Genomic DNA, 19,271 nt, shown 5'->3' on the forward strand with positions numbered 1-19,271 from the left:
TAGTGTCAGAGCACTATTCTTGATGATTTACAAACAGTGAAAACCAACTCCACAAAACAAGACACTGAATTGCAAACAACAACAAAGCATCACCTAAAAAAAAACCCGCAACATATTAGGAAATGGTAGCGATGGCGTATGTGTAAAACTAAGCGTATTGTGGCCTGAGTACGTTACTATGGGAACATGGTTTCTCCTTTGGAAAGAAGAATGCAGGCATGACGAAAGACCCACATAATGCTGGCTGCCCACATCTAGAGTATTCAAATAAATTAAGTGACGTTGTATTTAGAATAACTAGTGGAGGAGAGTGATAGACTGACAGTGAGCTGGAGCAGGTATTTCATCCATCTTAACCATTGACCATTTCCTGCTGAAGCTGCCCACCTCTTCCTTCAAGGAAATACTTTGTTCTTTGTTCTCCTTTGCTTCTGCAGTGGAAAGCTGGCGATGGCTCCTTCATGACCTGCAGCACACTTGCATACATAGCAGCTAGCTTTAGAGGATTCTCTGCCCAAGTCTAGGTTTTACCCTGTTGTTATCCTGAATGGATTTCTCTGACTAGTAAGTGAAGGTTTTTCTGTTACTGTGCCAAGAGCATCCTTGCTTCTGGTTAGCAGCCATAAAACCACCTGACTTGTATACTGCCTTCAGCTAACATGCTTATCAGACATTCTGACGAGGAGAAGGATCAAAGGTTGCCTGTGCAACGTGAGGGCCAGGTGAGGGTGGAGCATAAGGGCATGGTTTTTGGTATGGCAGCCCCCATGAACTACTGGCCTATGGGCTGGAAGAGAGGAAGAAGAGCTGAACCCAGGGTTCTCAATCTGCAGGAGGGGCCGTGGCTCATTAGTGATATGTATGTTTCATATACTCCATGCCCCCAGGTTTATAGTGCTGATATCTCCAGTTAAAAGGGTGAAGTAGCATGTAGTCAGGAGAGGTATGTTTCTCATGCTGCAGAGTCTAGACAGATGTTGCCCGTCAGAGTGGGAAATGCTGGACTAGATGGACTGGTCTGATACAATACAGCTTAACTCTGTTCCTAAGTAGGGCTGTTCCTTTTTTTTTTTTTTTTTTTTTTTTTTGGAGAAAAGCCTGTTAAGGCAGGGTTCGGACCGTGGCCTTGGCAGGACCGGGCCGTGAAGATACATCTCCTGCCCTCCCACATGCAGTCCCCCTGCATGCCCACACGCATGGATGGCCCACCCGCACGCACATGTGCCCCACTGACCAGCGTGTGTGTATGAGCGTGCCCTGCCCCCATGAGTGCCCCCACCTATGCACGTGAGTTTGCCCCACCCATCTGTGAGTGCGCCCCACCCATCCGCACATGCGTGCGAGTGCACCCTGCCCCCCCGTGCATGCCCCCCGCCCCCCAACTGGTCCACGGTTCGGAAAAGGTTGGGGACCACTGTGTTAAGGACTGTAATAGATCCCAAGAAAATGACGCTCTTGCTGTAGTGTTAAGCAGATAATTTCTGTTTAGATAGTTTTATCAAGCAGAGGGAAAGCACTTGCCATCAACTTTATCAGCTATTCTCAAGGGGCAGGGGGGATATGGTTCCCTGGGGAGTCCCTGGCACATTTGAAGGCGGCCACAGACTGGAAAGCACCTTAATGAGGTTCCTTATGCAACTTGCATAATCCTGATTCTTTCATATGGCCCTAAAAAGGTTGAGAACGGCTGCACTAAATTATTGTAAGCCAACATTTATGGAGTATGAGGGATGGACCTGTAGAAATCAGCAAAGGCATTTGCCCCTTAGGCTGGATGGTAAATGACTCACCCAGCCAGTTCTATAGGATTGCAGAGACTGTGAGGGTGAGATAACTATGTGTGGTAATTCGTTCTTAGCCCGGAGCTGTCTTCAGAAAAAGAAGAGCTGATCAGATAAGACGTTTTTCCAAACCTGAAGTACTTTTTTGAAGTATCTGAATCAGTGTTTGCAATTACACGAAAGGTTCTGTGCTGGGATAAAATGGAATTCATATACTGTATGAAAATTGCAGCCATCTTCTCATGAGCAGTAGTTGCCATTTCTGCCATAGACGATATTTCAGTCCATCACAAAATTTTCTGGTGCAGGCAACACAGAAATATGAGAGATGTGCTTGATCACCATAGCCTTTCATTTGCACAGGAAGATACCCTGTTAAAATGGATGGTATATGAGATTGAGAATACTCATTATTTCAAACAAGGGTACACTTTTGACTCCAGGCAGGTTATTGATTTATTTAGGATATTTTCCCCATCTGTTTGACTCACAAATGTTCCCAGTGCAGCTTATGGCAATGTCTTTAAATAATACATATTGCTTAAAACTATTAGAAGCCAAGAGAAGGCATAGCAGTTTTGCAGTGACTCAATATATTCTAAGATCCCTTTTAAGATAAATCACTCATTTATTAATAAGGGAACCCCAGGTTGGGGCTAGAAAAAGATAAAGATAAAGATACCTTAAAACACAGGGATTTTATGCCAGTTGGTGTTGACAGTATTCGTCTGACTTAGTAGCTGAAATCTGATTGACTAAACCCACATGCACAAAGAAGTGATATCATCAGATGTGGATGTTAAAATCTTTATTTAAAGTTTACTCTCTCTCTCCTACCCACCCAGCCAAGATTCTAAGGCTCCTTAGGAATCCCTTTTGAGTAACCCCCCCCAAAAAAGATAAGTGATGCTGTTCAGCTGTGGACGTTAATATTTAACTCAAAGTTTACTATTCCCCTCCTTCCCCCAGATTATGACGCTCCTTAGGAATCCCTTGTGACCTGGGGAGGCTGTTAAAAATACCAAAGAATTGCCACTGCTGGTTCCACAGCAGAGTTGCCCACAAATAGGCAAGTATTGAAGTCCAGCTGTATGTCTTCTTGCGGCCCCTGCAATGTCTGTTCTTGGAGTTAGAGGAGAGGGCTGCCAGACTAACTAACTACAGTAGTTACATCTGAGATTTCTGGCCACTTAGAACCAGGATTGCTCCTGCTGGCCTCTGGCACTTTCCATAAAGCTGGGGAAAGTTAGCAAAGTTTTTTTTTAAACTGCTTTTTCCCAGCTGGCAGAGAATTAGTGCATTTAGTTTGCAGGGCTAGTGTGGGGTCCTTCTCCTTGCCTTTTTTTTTTTTTTTTTTTGTTCTAGTAGATTGCTTGGAGTAGCATCGGTTGAAGTAAATTTCTTCCATAGTCTGCATGTTTTCCAGGATTGTTGGGTTTTCCCCGACTGTTACTGAAATTCCTGTAAGTAGAAACATGTCTTGGCAGTTGTTTTGGTTTTAAGTAGTATGGTTTCACCTCTCTTTCCCTCACTCCCTGGTAATCATGTTTATAGGAGCTGGAGTGCCATTGTGGCATGCCTACTTCATTGGCAAATGCAAGACTTGAACCAAAGAGTCCATGATTTCTAACTCCTAGTTGCCACAAGGAGTTAAGGAATTGCCCTCTACCCGAGCCTTTTCCCATGAGGCTGGCTGAAGTCCCTTTGCAGGCCAGAATCTTCCTTGTTTGTCTAACATGCTGCCCAGTGTCTTTAGTGAAAGCTAGTCTGATTCTGAAATATTTGATTGCATATTCTTTGAAGCTGTTTTTATATATCACAGCTTTTGCAAAGGTGTTGCAGGACAAATAAATTAGTTTTGGGGCATTCTTTTGCAGGCCTCAGTGATGATGATGGATAATCGATAATAATAGCTAACTTTTTTATTGGCCTTTTATACATTGCCTCACGTTCATTTGCTTAGTGGTCCTGTGTAGACTAAGTTTTTATTAGCCTGTATAATGCAGATGGATGAAGGGAGGCTGAAAGGAAGAAGCTTTCCTAAGGCTACTGTTGAGTTCATAGCAATGTCAAGATTGGAAACTCATAAGTCTTTCTCTTTAATTACCATTCTGTGCCAGCCCTCTCTTACCAGCAAATGCTTACCATTGTAAAGAGAGGCATCAGCACCGCCATTTGTTTTCAGAGATTTGTTTTATGTGTTCACTACATCCATCTGTCGCAACTTCCTTCTGCGTTCCTGTCACTTTCGGGTGGATGCACCTTAAAGTGTGCCAATTGTTGGATGTACCTTTTCCTTCACTTGCAAGAGTCTACTTGCAATCTGTGGTCTCTTTCTTTTTTTTTCCAGGTGTGAATGTGAGTTGTTCTCTTGTATAGGAAATCATCCCGCCTGCTTCCCTGTTGAGATGCTGCAGAACTTGCCCAGAGATTGAATATTTGGGATAACACACAATCTTGCCTCTCTTTCCACTGTATTCAAGATTGCAGTTTGCTTACATTGTTCTTCACAACTCAGTGTGTGTGTGGGGAGGGCAAGGGAGTCAGACTATATACCCACTTATCTGTCTGTGGCTTATGCTAGATGTGGCAAAGTGATACAACCTGGGTGTTGACTTCTGTGTGTCTGATATCTGAGTATTAAGTGGTGGCATCTAGAAACCTGATCAGCATGTCTGCTTTCTCCTTCACTCTCTCTTCCTGCAAATACTTTCTTGGCAGGACATGGTGTTCTTTCGGAGTAGGGGAAAATGATATTGTTGTGTTTCTGTCCATGGTTTTTAAACTGTTGGTTAACGTGCATTTTTAACAGGTGTCAAAATACTGAAGGTTATTATGTAACTGACCTTACTGTAGGTCCAACTTTTGTGCTGGTTGCATAATGCCTGAGGGAAGGGGAGGGGTGGCTAGGAGCATGTTCGCTGATTATTGGAGTTTTCTGACAAGACTATAATACATGGAGAGCTTTCCCTCAATGCAGGGTTTGAGTGCACTTACAAAAAAGGGACACAGTTTGATATGGGATTAATAATCATCTGCTGCCTATCCAAATGGTTCTTCTGATGCAAACAGCTGATAGAAGAAGAAAGGGTGAGCAGTTCATCTCAGGGAAGGATTTTCTGGCTCCCATATCAAACTTCCTGAAGCCTAGATCAGTAATGCTCAGTAATGCCCTGCTAAATGCTTCTAAATTAGGGCTCTCCTACACAGTGGCCAGGTTGTGCACATGTGGTTTTTCCTTCTTCCAAGAGTGCTGGCTGCTGTTAAGTGCACAAAGCTCCCTGGCAACTGCTAATCAGTGTGTGTTTGTGTTGGACATTTATATGTGTGGGTTTTTTTTTAAGTGATTGAAAGCTCTGACTGTCTGCTCCATACTTATTCTGGTTAGGTCAGTGTAACAGAGAAGTTATGCACTGCTGTGGTTTATTCCCCCTTCATTTATGCATCATAAATAACAATTTTTTAAAAGTTCAGAATTTTTCATTTGTGTCTGTTTGTTTGTTCTTTCGTGGGAGAGCATCTTTCTACTGATCCCATATTGTAAAGATACATCTTTAGTTTCAGAGAAGCAGAACCTGTTCAGTTGTGTGTGTGTGTGTGCGTGTGTGCGTGCGTGCGTGCGTGTGCGCGTGCGCGTGCTGTGCTTGGCCTGCAGGTCTAACAAGTTGCCTGCTCCTCCCTTCTGAAGATTTTCAGATAAACTTGCACTTTGTTTATGGATAGCCAAACAGAGGTCGGAAAATGGAGAGGGGTTGTGGCTTTCAAAGCATTTTGTTGGAAGGAAGAAAATACACAAACATAATTTTCCTTGCAAAGTTCTCTAGAATTTTCTCTTTCTAAAAAACCAGACATAGAACTTTCCGTTGCAGAGTTATTCCTGATTACATGCTCCAGAACTTCAGGTTCTCAATGCAGATCTGCTCCAGTATTTCCTGCCAAAGTAGAGGGTGTTTCTTTGCAGTTGTGGAGAGAATATTTAGGCCGATTGATCTCTTAGGAAATGATTTCCTGAAATTTTGGTTGCATAATTTATTGTAGGGAGAGCTGAAGAATTGTTGGGTGTGATTGCCACCTTTCTTAATGAACTTGCTTGAATGCCTTGAACATCAAGTGGACATGGCAAAAGAAAGAAAGAAAGAAAGAAAGAAAGAAAATAAGCACCAGAAGATGTTTCCTCCACCCGCCTGGTGGGTGAGCAATAAAATATAGTAATGTTTTAAATTTAGCATGGTAGAGAAGTTTAAAATGGAGAAATGGCATCTTCGCACTCACAGTCAGTAAAGTGGACATGCAGGAAAGGAAGAAGGAAAAAGGAAAAACAAGAAAAAATTGACTAAGGTCTTCTGAATTTTGGTATCTTCCTTTATGTTATGATGAATAGAATCCAGTAGGAATGCTATAGGTCTAATTTGACCTTTGCTTTAGAGACAGAGATGATAGAGTTTGCCTGCCTCTCTCCCTCCTTGCAGTTCTGCTGCAACCTTTTAACAGCAATGAAACAAGCAGAGACTTGTTAGGTGAAACATTTAGTATTTTCCAGCCTCCAGATGCAGAGTTGGGTGGGGTGGAGTCTTGCCCTATTCTGCTTGCCTGTGGTCAGTGCAGTAGTTATAGACACAGGAGCTGGCCTGGGGAGGGGGATCAAACATTTCCAACACTGTCCATGTTTGATCTCCCCAATTTCTCTTATCAAGCTGACTGCTTGCTGCAGATTTTTCTCCTTTGTTGTCTAGTACTTTGATGTGCTAATTAACCCTCCCAATTTGGCTGCATGTAAGCACATTCCATCCTTTGTATGCTGTGCTAGCTCGCTCTCTTCTCCCTTTGTTTTGTTTTTGATCTGCCCTGCTGAGATATAGAATAGTTTTGCTCCTGCATTTAAACCAGCAGACTGATCCATCAGAAGATAATACAGTTGGAAATCTACTTGGTAGAGCTCTGGCTAGTGGGACAAAACAACATACCAGTGCCCTGGAGGTGTCTTCTAGCTTGTCAGACCCTCCATTAAGCAGATCCTCTAATTCTAACCATTTTGCATATGAAACAGGAAGGCAAGCATTATCAGTTTTCCTTTTTTTATAACAAAGCATCTCCACCCTCAGTATCCTCAAAGTCTAGGGGTGGTAAGTGCTATGTACCTCTTACTCACCTTGTCATTTACACCTTTCCAAATACAATAGTTTTCTGTTTAATCAATGCTAAGGTGCTAAATGGTGAATGTCTGGGTTGCTTTTAGGTTTATTCTGCTTTGACATCCTGCTTTTGGTGGGAGGGTGCACTTACAGGTCAAAGATCATCTGAGCCAGGTTCAGAAATCAGTCTCAGGTGAAGGATGATATCTATTACAAGCTAACAGTGCCTTGAGAAACACATATCCATTTTAGGCTTGGGTAGTAAGATAATCAGGAGAGCCCTTTCTCTTGGATCCACCACTTTCACATGTGTGTTTGATGGGGATACTGAAGAGGGCCTTCTCCGTTGCTGCTCCCAGACTGTGGAACTCCCTGCTACAGGAGGCCAGACTGGCCCCATCGTTGTTGTCCTTCCTCAAGCAGGCAAAGACCTTTCTCTTCCAGCAAGCTTTCCCCCAGTGACTGGCTGCATGAGTGGGATTTTTAGATGGATTGTTGCAGCTCACCACTTTGAATGTGTTTTTGGTGTTGCTTTTATTTACTGTTTCTTAGAGTGGTATTTGTTTGGTCCATTTTAGGTTTTTTTTTAACTTATGTTTTTTAGCTTCAAATATTACCTTTAAAGATATAATCTGCTTTGGGTCCTTTTTTAATGAGAAAGATGAGGTAAAAATGTTTTAAACAAACAGACAACTAAAACACCGGTCCTAGTTTGCAAGAAGTAATGAAATACCCATCCTTTTCAGTGTATCTAGTCATAATTGTTGATGTTCAAGGGGGATTTTAAGTCCCAAGGCAAAGGAGGATGGAGAAGGAAATATTTTCAAGCACAAGAAATGACCATAAATGTTGGGTTTCATCATAGAATGTTGAAAATCATCACGTCAGCTATGCGGAAGCAGTAAACTTGGATAGCTAAATGCAAATCTTCCAACAAGGCTTGGAGCAGAAAGCACTATGTCATGTTCAAAAAAGGGCAAACGGAAAGGCAAGGAAATTTAGAAACCTGTGAGGAAGGAAGATGGACTGAATTTCACAGCAATACCACATTTTTTGGTGCTTTGGCTGCCGGCTCTTCCATGTTAGAAATTTTCCCATAGACGTTTTACTGAGAAGCAGAACTAGATTCTCCATGACTAATCTGGTGATAAATATCAGTAGACAATTTTGCTACTCATTAAAAAAAATATGAAAAGGTAGAGGGAGAACCCCACCCTTGATTTGGAGGAACTTTAATCAGTTGCCTCTCACGCTGGAAAAGTTACAGTATTAATGAGAAAAGGGTTTGATTAAGGCTCATGGTTTCCGGCTGTTGTATTAAAAGGAAATGTACCTCCTTAATCTTTAGAAGGAAGAGGTGCTGTATGTTCTAAAAAGGAAACATGATGCACATTTTGTATTTTCTCTCCACCCTTGTTTTTTGCTGCAGGCAACTGTCTGTAAATCTGGGTACAGTTTAGAAACCATAAACACTTCATGGGCCATGGATATGTGAACAGAAGTTGCAACAATGGTGGAGATTTTGCTCTGGGCGCTTTTTGTTCAGAAGAAAGAGTGAAATGTTAAAATCCAAATCTGTCAAAATGTTCAGCTATAACACTCAGTAGCTTTTTAAATGAGTTTAGTCAGTGTAACTTTGGCCACTTGCTTTCTTTTTGACGGATACAGAATAAAGCAGCTAACATAAAAGAAACAAAGAAAGCATGTGAAAACACACAATTCAAACATCAGCCAGCAGTAAAAACAACAGTAGAAGAAATAAAACGAGTTGTCATTTGTCCCCTATTAAAAGCCTTGGTGGATTAGCAAGCTCTTCTCTTGCCCTCCGAATCAGCAGTTCTCGAACTGTGGTTCTAGAAATGTGTTACACTTCAACTCTAGGGGACTAGAGGTTGAGAATCACTTGATCAAAATGCTAGTAGGGGATACATATGGCTTCTTCCGTGCATTCGGTGAGCGCACAGAAATTGTAGCAACGTTGTTTGGAATAGCTCCGCTGCTGTCATCATCCTACTTTCTCAATCTTAACCTTTATCAGAAAGGGTTTTCTACCTGTAAAGGTGTACACAATGACCACATCTGGGGCAATGTTTGGATTTTTTTAACAAAAATATTGTCTTTTTCCTCCCATGTTCCTTGATTTTGGTACCAGTAGCCTGGTGAAGAGTCCGGAAGAACCTGAAATCGTGTATGTTTTTGTGACATTTTTATTGGTTTTAACGAAGGCAGTGATTCGCAGTCTTTTTGACTCGTGCCTCCCTTCAGCGTCGGTGGTGGCAGAGCAGCAAGGGGCTGAAGGGCAAACATGGAGGCAAAGAAGTGCCAGCTCGACAAAGAGACAAAAGGTGCCTCAGTGCCCCTGGCTGAATTTGGTGGCACCTCAAGGCACTGCCGCGCACACTTTGGGAAGCCCTGAACGAAGATGTTACCAAGCACAGATTAAAAAACAACAACTCATTAAGCCTCTCTTAAGAAAAGAGTATGCTGTGTCCACATCTGTTCTAGAACCACCCATGCCAGTGTCTCAAAGTAATGGATGTATTTTTTAAAAAGTGTGATGAATCTCTCAATCTTAAACGTGGTTTTTTTTCTTAAGTTTTGGGAAATTTTGCATCTATTTTTGAAAGCCATTTTGTCCTCAGCATTGACGCAGGTTTTCAGGAAACTATCAAATTTATTGGGTCCTCCTGATATTAGCATTTTCTGCTTCAGCAGGCAAAATGAAATATTGATTGACTGAAATCTTTTTTTTCCTTACAATTTTATTAAACAAAATCATACAACTGTGAGAACATGTACTAACACATAACAATTTTTTTTTTACAAATTATGGTCCCTCCCTGGGCCAACTTCAGTTCTCAAATTCTAGTTTAAAGCTCTTCCTTCCCTTCTGGGAAGTAGGGTGAGAGTAAGAGGAAAATAATTGACTTTTATGCAGTTATAATCTTTGTGATGATCTTGTAAATGCACCAGGTGAGAGCTGAACAGAGGAGATACTTAGCAGTTCAGAGTAGTAAAAGCTTCTGTGTTTTGCGGAGCAGCTAATTAACAAAGGAATGGGTTTGGAAAAGCCACTGTGGTAGAACAAGTATGCAAGCTTTCCAGCATTGCAGGAAACTGCCGCCCAGTCAGAAGTGGGGGAAGACAGCAGCTGCTCATTAGCGAAATATTTCCCTTTTAAGAATTGCAAAGCAAGTAAGTGGCCTCTCCATGCGAGAAAAGGATAGTCAGCTGTTGTGCCCAGTTTGTAGTTACCATGGTAATGGTAGAGTGGCAGGTTGAAATAAAACACGGCTAATTTACCTTAGGACCGCAACATCCATGAGTGCTCTTCCCAGCAAAGTGATTCTAGAAGCCTGCCTGTTTGTGCATCTATTTAGCAAGCCATTGAAATTGACTTTGCCACTTGTACTTGGTTTCTACTTCTTCCACTTTCCATCCATCCATGTGTGGCATGGAAACTTTATGGCGGTAGTGCAGACTTCCTGTTTAACTAGAGCAGACCACAAATCTAGTATTATTGGAGAAGAACCTTCGCATTTTCTGCTGCTCACTCCTACCATTCTCATTTCTCCTGTTTTTTAATACACTGAGGCTGTAACAAATGTGTGAATATCGGTAGCAGGAACTGGTGACAGTGCTTTGCCTTGTGCAATGCTCTGCAGAGCAAGAAAGTAGGCAGAGGTTTAGGGTGGGAGAGGAGGAAAACCTGCATAGGGGCCCTGGAGAGAGAGTCTATGGAATATTATCAAGAGAGAACTTGGCCAAGAAGGGTCCAAAAGCTTGCTACGCATAGGGCAACTTAGCCCTACAGTGGAGTCTCTACTTACAAACTTAATCCGTATTGGAAGGCGGTTTGTAGGTCGAAAAGTTTGTAAGTCGAATCTGCATTTCCCATAGGAATGCATTGAAAACCATTTAATCCGTATCTGCTCTTTTCCGTCCATAGAAACTAATAGGAAGCTGCTATTCCGCCTTCTACCACTTTTTTTTCTTAGGTCAAGAAAAGTTCAGGAAAGAAGTGGGGGAGGCAGGGAACAGTTTGCAAAGCACTTTTGAAACCTTTTTTCCCAACGAAGCCAATTTTAAAGCATGTTTTAAAGCATGTTGTGCTGATTTTTTCAGCACAAAGACACACAGGCAGGAGTCTGGAACTCACACCTCAGCCTTTTTAGGTGCTGAGCAAGCCTTGGGAAGCCTCTTCAGAGTCAGCTGATCAGCTGTTAGGTGGGGAGAGGAGCACAAAATGGCTGCCAGGCTCCCTGCTGGGTGTTGGCTTTTAGCTGTTTGCTGCTCTTTTTCTTGCAGTTAGGGGGCTACCGAGGCCTGGTAAGTGACTTTCTTTTATTTATTTTTAAGTTTCTGACCCTTTTTTCCCCTCCAGAAGCCTCTAAGGGGAGGGAGGGGGCACTTTTTTTCCTGTGCGTAATTCGAGGGAAGTTCGTATGTCGAGTCCTTATTTCTCTATCGGGCGGATTCGTAAGTTGAATTGTTCGCAAGTAGGGTCGTTCGTAAGTCAAGACCCCACTGGATTTTCCATGGTAAGAAAATGGACAGTGATGTTAGCCAAAAAATGAAGGAGAGTTATGAGTAGAGGATAGCATTGCCTGAATGAGGTAGAGCAGTAGTTGTGTTAAAGTTTTTATTTTAGATCTGCATAACTGTTCTGTGACTTGTAGCTTCTGTGGTCAGTACGTCCTTGATGACCCACAATGCTAAGATTGCAACCTGGGCAAACACTCCTATCTGTATGTAGAGCGATGTTCTCTTTATGACTCCCTGAGTCAAAACCCAAATGTAAAGGTTTACTGTATTTTCCCATTAATAGCACATTGTTTTTTTCACAGCGAACAAGGAAATTGGTGAGCCCACGTAAACCACTCTGAGATTCAAACTAGTAGATAAAACAAACCCTGTCTACCAGAGAGCCTTCTCTTCCACAGAAACACTTCTGCAGTATTCTTACTGTTCCTTCCGTGAAGTCATTCACCTTTGAATCTTCCAATAAAAACAAACTGGGTGTCTTCTTACTGACATGTTTCCATGTCTTCTGTTATTAATTCAAAATTCTTTGCATTCCTAAGCAGAATATAGTCCTGTTGACTTGGCATTGGATGTGTGTGGTAAAATGCAGCTAAAACTGCTAATAATAATGCTCTGTCGTTGTCTACCACATTTATGCATGGATCATGTGAAAAAGAAACATAAAATAGACAGTTTCTAAAAGGTCACTTGATCAGTTAATGGGCCTAACACATAGACATTGTAGTCCTTTGGCTCATTTGCAGCCTCATGTAGTTTCCCCTTAATTGACCATTGTCAACACCTGTACTTTTGAATTAGTAAATTGTGTCGTAAAGCAGTCTTTTCAATCTTGCTGTCTAGCTCTTGAGTGTTCGCAGGTGAAAGACTGTCTTCTACTCTTGGACAGCTCTGTGGTGTTGGGGGTCTCTCTGATACTCTCTTATACTCTAGAGTTGCTTCAGTTGAAGTTAACTTGCAGCTCTGGAGGAAAAGTGCCCCCCCTAAACAAGTCAGGGTGGGAGAATTCAGCTCACCATACATGCACAACCCGATGAAATTTCTCATTCCTGACTTAATGTAATTGTCCGAACAGTTAAAATTGTTTTATACAGTGATGCCTCGCTTAGTGATTGCCTCGTTTAACAATGTATTCGCTTAGCGATGAGGTTTTTGGAGCGATCTTGTGCTCCGTTTAATGATGTTTCCTATGGGGAAATTTTGCATAGCGATGTTTGGGACCTTGCTTCACTTAGCGATGACAGTTTAGGTCCCCCTGTTTCGCTTAGCGATTTTCGCTTAAGGACGGTAATCCATTCCCATTTGAACGGATTATCCGGTTTTCAATGCATTCCTATGGGAAATGGTGTTTTGCTTAGCAATGTTTTCCCATAGCGATGTTGTTTTTGGAACCAATTAACATCGCTAAGCGAGGCACCACTGTATATGCAAACAGATTTGTTTAACATACTCTGAAGTGGTGCAGTTGTTTTAGATTATCAACCAGTCTCTGAGTAAACATTCTGGCCAAAATCCAGTTTTTAGTTCCAGTTGGAGTAATACCCATTAAATCAGTGGCTAAATGACAAGTTAGAGTTTACGTAAACCCCAGTCAGTGGGTCTACTCTAGTTAGGATTAAGAATTAGATTTATGCTTCCCAGTGAAATCTCTCAACCTCCCCCTGCCATCACTTCTGTTAAATAAAGTTGAAATAAGATGTGTTAAGTTTTTCCTTTACCAACATTAGTTGCATTCCTAAATCCATGTACTTTGGATAGAGTTCAATTGAACTCTTGATAATTTAAGCATGCTTATTTAATAATACAGAACTATTGTTGTATTGTAAATTAATATAGCTAAAAACTGCAGTTTCTGCTAGCCGAGAATTAATTGCAAGACACCAAGTCTACCAGTAAATTGCTTTTGACTTGCTGAATTTAATGAGGCTATTGCAGCCTCTTTTTCTACTTAATTGTGTCAAAGGTTGATATATACAAGTTGGAAAATGGGTACAATCAATTTGCGAGCCCTGTAAAGCAGTGCCAGTTTTCTTATATAACACAGTTGTCTCCTGGCATTGCAAGTCTGTCTTCTCTGCTTTGTGTTGATAAGAGAATAATAACAGTTGGTTTAAATGCTCTGGTTCACACACAGCAGTTGCTTTTGAACAAATCAACATTCTGGGGCTTCTCATGAGCCTGCTTACACAGAAGACCATGGAAAAGGCAATGGTCTGTTTTTCTTGTTCCCAGTGCATAACTGTGAGTAATAAAAACTCCAGGTTCGGTCCAAGCCTGAAAACCAATAAGTAAATGGGTTTGTTGCCGTTTTCATAATCTGGGCAAAAAAAATAAGGGCTGGTGAGTTGTGGAATGTTCCAAAACAAACAAGAATGGATTTAAGCTGCAGGAAGACTGGTATAATTCCCTGTTCCATCTCAGGCACAACTGTATCGCTGAATATCTCATTGTTCCTATTCAGAATGACTACAGCGGGCCATTTTATTTTACTTTTATTTTCAGGATCTGTTATGTCATCATGTAGCCATGTTCTCAAAGCACCTTACAATAAGAATAAAAACAAATTAAAAGGCATATAATCACAAAGGGCCATAGTACAACATACAACAAAAATAAATGGCAGAAGTGAAACTCGTTAGGAATGAATCTGATTAAACTGCTTGGGAAAAGAAAAAAATATGTTAGAATAACAGTAGATTGGTTGCCAGAGAAAGTGTACCGATACCACTAGTAACAAAACCATCTTCCTGGTAGCCCCAACTATACAGCACCAATGAGTGCCTCTGGAGAAAGGCTGGGAAATAAGAACTTCAAGTTTTGGGTAGCTGCACATAGAGAGACCAGTCTTTCTTATGGGCATCTTAGTCCCAAGCTGTAAAGGACTTTGTTGATCAAACTGTTGCAGAGTTGGAACGTGACTGGCCGAGTCCCAGCTAGAAATCTTGCCGTTTCATTCTGAAGTGAAAGAAGCTTCTCAAAAGCAGCTTCTTGTTCCAAATACGAGGTTACCAAGATATGGATAAGTGACTCCAGACTTCCCCTGTCCAGGCAGAGGTCTCTGTAGGAAAGTAGATGGTGTTGAATATGAGTACATAGTATACATTCATCAGTATTTGGAGGTTGGGGACAGTTCCTTCAATTAACTTGTGTAGCAATCTGCTCTCCTTTTTTCTGAAGTCTTTAAAATAGAGTTAGGGTGGCATTTGATGAAGACATCTTGGTTGTAATGTATTGTCAGAACTCTGTATATTTTTCCATGGATGCTAAAATGCTACAGCAGTCAATCTCACGGGCAACATCAAGTGCTCACATATACTTGAAAGGGACTTTAAATTCCTTATTGCAACAAAGTCTGGGAGTTTCCACAGGACATGAAGCAACTGAAAGGAGGAACATCTCTTCCTTGCAACTCCTGAGCCCTCCTTGTAGCAGGATTTGAACAGAAATAGGTAGTTCCTGTGCTAGACTAGCTGTCTTTTTAAACTAGGAACCCTCCAGATGTGTCAGATTTACAGTGCTCAACGTCTCTAGCTAGGATCAGAGGGCAGTTGTAGTCCAGTGATTGGAAGGGACAACGGAGCCAGTGCCGGCGGCAGACAGGTGAGTGCACCTGTGCAGGGGTATTCGTATACAAATACGAATTGCCCCCATCTCTACCAAGGCCTGAACCACATTTTTGTTCTTGAACAGGGATTATATTTCTAGGGGAGCCATTGTGGTGGGTAGGTGGGGCTCGTCAGCCATGGAAGGAAGCCAATCTAGGAGAAGGAAAACTCTGATTTCAAACCTCCACTGCCTTGTGGCTATATCCACTCATGAAAAAGGCTTCAGGAGTTAACCTAGAGGCAAAATCCGGAGCTGGAGTCCCGAAGGCAGCATGTGTCGTTCTGCCAACTCCTGCGACGTTGCTGGAACCAGCTGCATTGGCTCTTGCCTTTCCATTTGATCATTTCAGCAATGTGGAGAGGGGGGATCTGCTGCTTGGGTAACAGCCTATCCTCCATATTACTTTACCCAGGCTTCATGCTCTGGAGAGGCCACTCTTCGATTCAGAGCATGTTACCATAGTCTCTCAGGACTGAAGGATGCCTATGCATTGTGGTGTAGTGGATAGACTAGGATGCAGGAGACCTGGGTTCAAATTGATGCTTGGGCATAGAAACACCGGGGGGGGCAGTGGTGGCACTGGTAGAGCTTCTTAAATACAGTACCTCGTATAACTTGAAAATCCTATCAAGTTTGTTCTAAGGCAGCTCCACTTTGGCACATTTCCAATAAGCAAGGGCTAAAGGGGAAAAATGGTTCCCCCTTCCACTAGTTTGCCTGTTAACAAGATGCAAAACAGGCAACAGGAGCTGCCTCCCTGTACTCTGTAATAAAGACCATGACTGAGATATATGAACTTTAATACTTCTTCAGAAAGCCACATTAAACCCTTACATCAGGATCTCAGAAAATAGGCTTGCTGGAGCATTTTGTTTTACTCTTTCTACACCCAAGGATGTTGCAGACTTGACGTGCCTGCCATAAATGCTTAGGGGTGCATGTTTGTGTTGTTGTGGAAGATCAGAACCCTCTACAATCACCCTGATTTGTTTAATGACTCAACCTTTGCAACTCTCCAAACATATCATTTCGCTGTGTTGGAGACCGAAACACTAGGTAGTAAATTTCCCTCTTCTTGTCCCAACAGCTTGTACAATGAAGACAGGAATTTGCTCCGCATCCAAGCAAAAGAGAGGAGGAATCAGGAAGCTCACCAAGAAAGAGAGACATTCCCTGCAAATATCCCACTCTTTGGAGAACCTTACAAGGTAACTCTGCCACCTCTTGTTAGGTTGCAAGGCAGACTGTGCACAACATAGCCAAGAGTCCTTGCCCTGTCAAACAGATGATCTCTAGGGCAGCCACTGTGGCTGCCTGTGATGTCTTGCTCCAGTTATGGGTTTGAAGACCCTTTCTCCACATTGACTTCCCCAACATGCTGTAGATGTTTTGGACTATAGGATCACTGGCCATGTTGGCCAGTTGAGATGGAAACTGCAGGTGTGATACTTGATGTTCTCCCTTGCCCTTTAGAACAGAGGTGGGCCATGGTCTAGCCCAGACATTATGTGCAACCCCCTCTGCCCCTACAGCCCTCCCCTTGATTCTTTTTGGGGGGGGAAGAGAAAGGTGACCCACTACTCCCAGAAGCCTCAAGAATTGGTAATTCATCTTTTAAATAAATTCCACCTCCTCACACCATTTAACACGCCGTAGTAGCCATTTGTCAAATCTGGAAGTAGACTTCCAGTCACCTTTTGCTGTCCTGCCCCCACTCTCAGGAGCACAAGGGGACCGTTTTTGTCATTTATGATTCTTTTAAGAGATCCTATGGGCAGAAAAATTGGTCCCTTGGGCCCACTCCGGTTTCCAATCTGTTTTAGGGACAAAACTGTTTTACTTCAGGACATACAAATGAAAATGTGCAGAGGCCTACAACACAATGGCAGAGCATGCATTTCGCCTGTAAATGTCCCAGATTCAATCTTGCTATTTCCAAATTATCACTTGTAACAGGGCATAGAAAAATATTTTGATCTGTTACTGCTAAGCTATGCTGAGTGAGTTAGAAATCACCGAAAAGCAAAAAAAGCAAAGCGTGCTGCTTATATACCGCCCCATAGTGCTTCAAGCACTCTCTGGGCAGTTTACAAGTTAATTATGCAGGCTACACATTGCCCCCCCCCCCCCAGCAAGCTGGGTACTTATTTTACTGACCTTGGAAGAATAGAAGGCTGAGTCAACCTTGAGTCGGCTACCTGGGATTGAACTCTGGGTCTAGAGCACAGTTTCGGCTGCAGTACAGCAGTTTTTCCAGTGGGTAGATAAGTGTTGGGACTTTAAAATACCCCAAACACTTGGCTTTTATTATTTTGAATTGAATTTTTAAATAAACCATTTATTTATTTAACATAACTTCACTGCATTTATTGAAATGCCTGAGACATATTCAGTTATTTGTATTTTGGTTTTACTTAAGGAGCTCCCCTCCCTTCTACATCTTTTGGCAGCTACTGTACTATGTAAAGAGAAATGTCTGGATGTGGCTTGGGTCCTTTCAGCTCTGTTAATAGCAAAATCTTTTTAGAAGCTGAAGATGCCCTTCATAATTTGTGGGCCTATTTGTATTTGCTGCATTGTGTGACAGCCTTGAAGAATTGCTCCAAATTGATGTTATTTCACTTCTTGAAAAAGTTTGAGTAATGGGAGCCTTTGCTGCTAATTGATTAGCAAGATCACTTAATAGTTTAGTTAGCTGGCTATGGAGCCAGAGGCTGGGAATTTGATTCCCTGCTGTGCCTCCAGGTAAAAGAGCCAGCCTGTGTGGCCTTGGGCAAGCTGCACAGTCTCAAGTGCCCCCAGAAGATGGGAATGGTACACCACACCTGAGTATTCTCTACCTGAAAAAGCCTGAAAAGGATTGCCATAGGGCAGAATTGACTGGACAGAACATGATTATTTTTCTCTCTTAATGGGATCCACGAGTTTCATCCTTCCTCCACATGTCATTTTTTACCAATAGTTCCTGCATTTCAGTTCTTTCCCTCTCTTCCATTCTGTGGTGTCTCATTACCTGTTTCAGATCAACAAAGCAGATGAGCTGTCCAACCGACTTCAGAAAATGTTTGGCAATTATGAAGAGATGAAGGAGCTCATTGGGATGCCCAGCAGTGTCATGTCCCTGATCTCTCCGCACAAGCCAGGTCGCCCACTGTTCCCTGACAAGACCAGCAACGTCTTACCCCCCTCATTCCACAACAGCAGCCATCCTTACAAGCCCTTGGGACCGCTTCCTGCGGGCGCTCCTCCTGCAGGTAACCCAGCTCACTACCAAAAGGCTCACCCGAAGCTTGAGCCGACCTTGCAAAGTGGTGGGATGTCCAGCAGCCAGAGACGAGGACAGGAGCAGAGCAGCAGCAAGACTCAGGAAGTCCCGAGTAACAGGCACCAGCAGAAAAGTGAAAGAAGCATTGAAGAAGATATTGCACGCGAGGTGCAGGCCTCCCTTTTGGAACTTTCCCCCTTGCTGTCGAGCTTGTCTTCCCCGGTAGGACCTTTGTCACCTTTACATTCCAGCCAGCGCGTCAATTCCAGGCCTTGCAGCAGCAGCAGCAACAACAACAACAACAAAAACCACGGGCAGAAAAGCACTCCTGCTCAAGAGCTGGTGGCTGGGGCGTGTGATAACGAGACTCGGGATGGTTTGACCTCCGCTGCGGCTCCTGCTGCCCAGCCTTCCAGCCAGACGTTTCCATCATCCCTGTCATCAAAACCCAGTGCAATACAGCAGAAACCAACTGCCTACGTTAGACCAATGGATGGTCAAGATCAGGCACCAGATGAGTCCCCGGAACTCAAGCCACTTCCCAAGGAATACCGTGAACCATCCTATGGGAAAATAACCAGCTTAAAAGCCAATCCCAAGACCAACTTGCCTAAATTGAAAATACCTGCCGAACCACTTGAGGTTGGTAAAATTACTTTGCTTTTTTGGGGGCGTGGCGGTGTTGTTTGACTTCTGGTCTGCAGCAAAAGCGATAGTTGTATTTATTTCTTCTGATTTAGTGGAGGGGTGGCCATAACAACAAGTAGAAAAGGGATCATTAGTTATTTTTTAATAGAGTCATCAAAGCTGAATATATTGCACAAACTATGCTGATTGTAATGAAATTCTGTGGACATACAGTGGTGCCTCGCTAGACGGTTACCTCTCAAAACGGTTTATTCACAAGACGATGGGTTTTTGCGATCGCTATAGTGCTTCGCAAAA

At 42.7% G+C, this 19,271-nt stretch overlaps 1 protein-coding gene across 9 annotated transcripts in view; it reads left to right on the forward strand.

Annotated features, from left to right (window-relative positions):
* Positions 1–19,271, forward strand: part of AFF1 (ALF transcription elongation factor 1) — a 168,289-nt gene that overhangs the window by 60,022 nt on the left and 88,996 nt on the right. For 8 of the 9 annotated variants that reach the window (XM_078394547.1, XM_073001989.2, XM_073001991.2 and 5 more), the window contains 2 exons: positions 16,149–16,269; positions 18,084–18,968. The exons of the other annotated variant lie outside the window; for it this stretch is intronic. In XM_078394547.1, the coding sequence (XP_078250673.1) occupies positions 16,149–16,269; positions 18,084–18,968 (1,006 nt within the window). The remainder of the gene's footprint in view (positions 1–16,148; positions 16,270–18,083; positions 18,969–19,271) is intronic. 9 annotated transcript variants of the gene reach the window in all.

The sequence above is a fragment of the Pogona vitticeps genome, chromosome 5, assembly GCF_051106095.1.
Source record: "Pogona vitticeps strain Pit_001003342236 chromosome 5, PviZW2.1, whole genome shotgun sequence".
In the NCBI taxonomy this organism is placed as follows: Eukaryota; Metazoa; Chordata; class Lepidosauria; order Squamata; family Agamidae; genus Pogona; species Pogona vitticeps.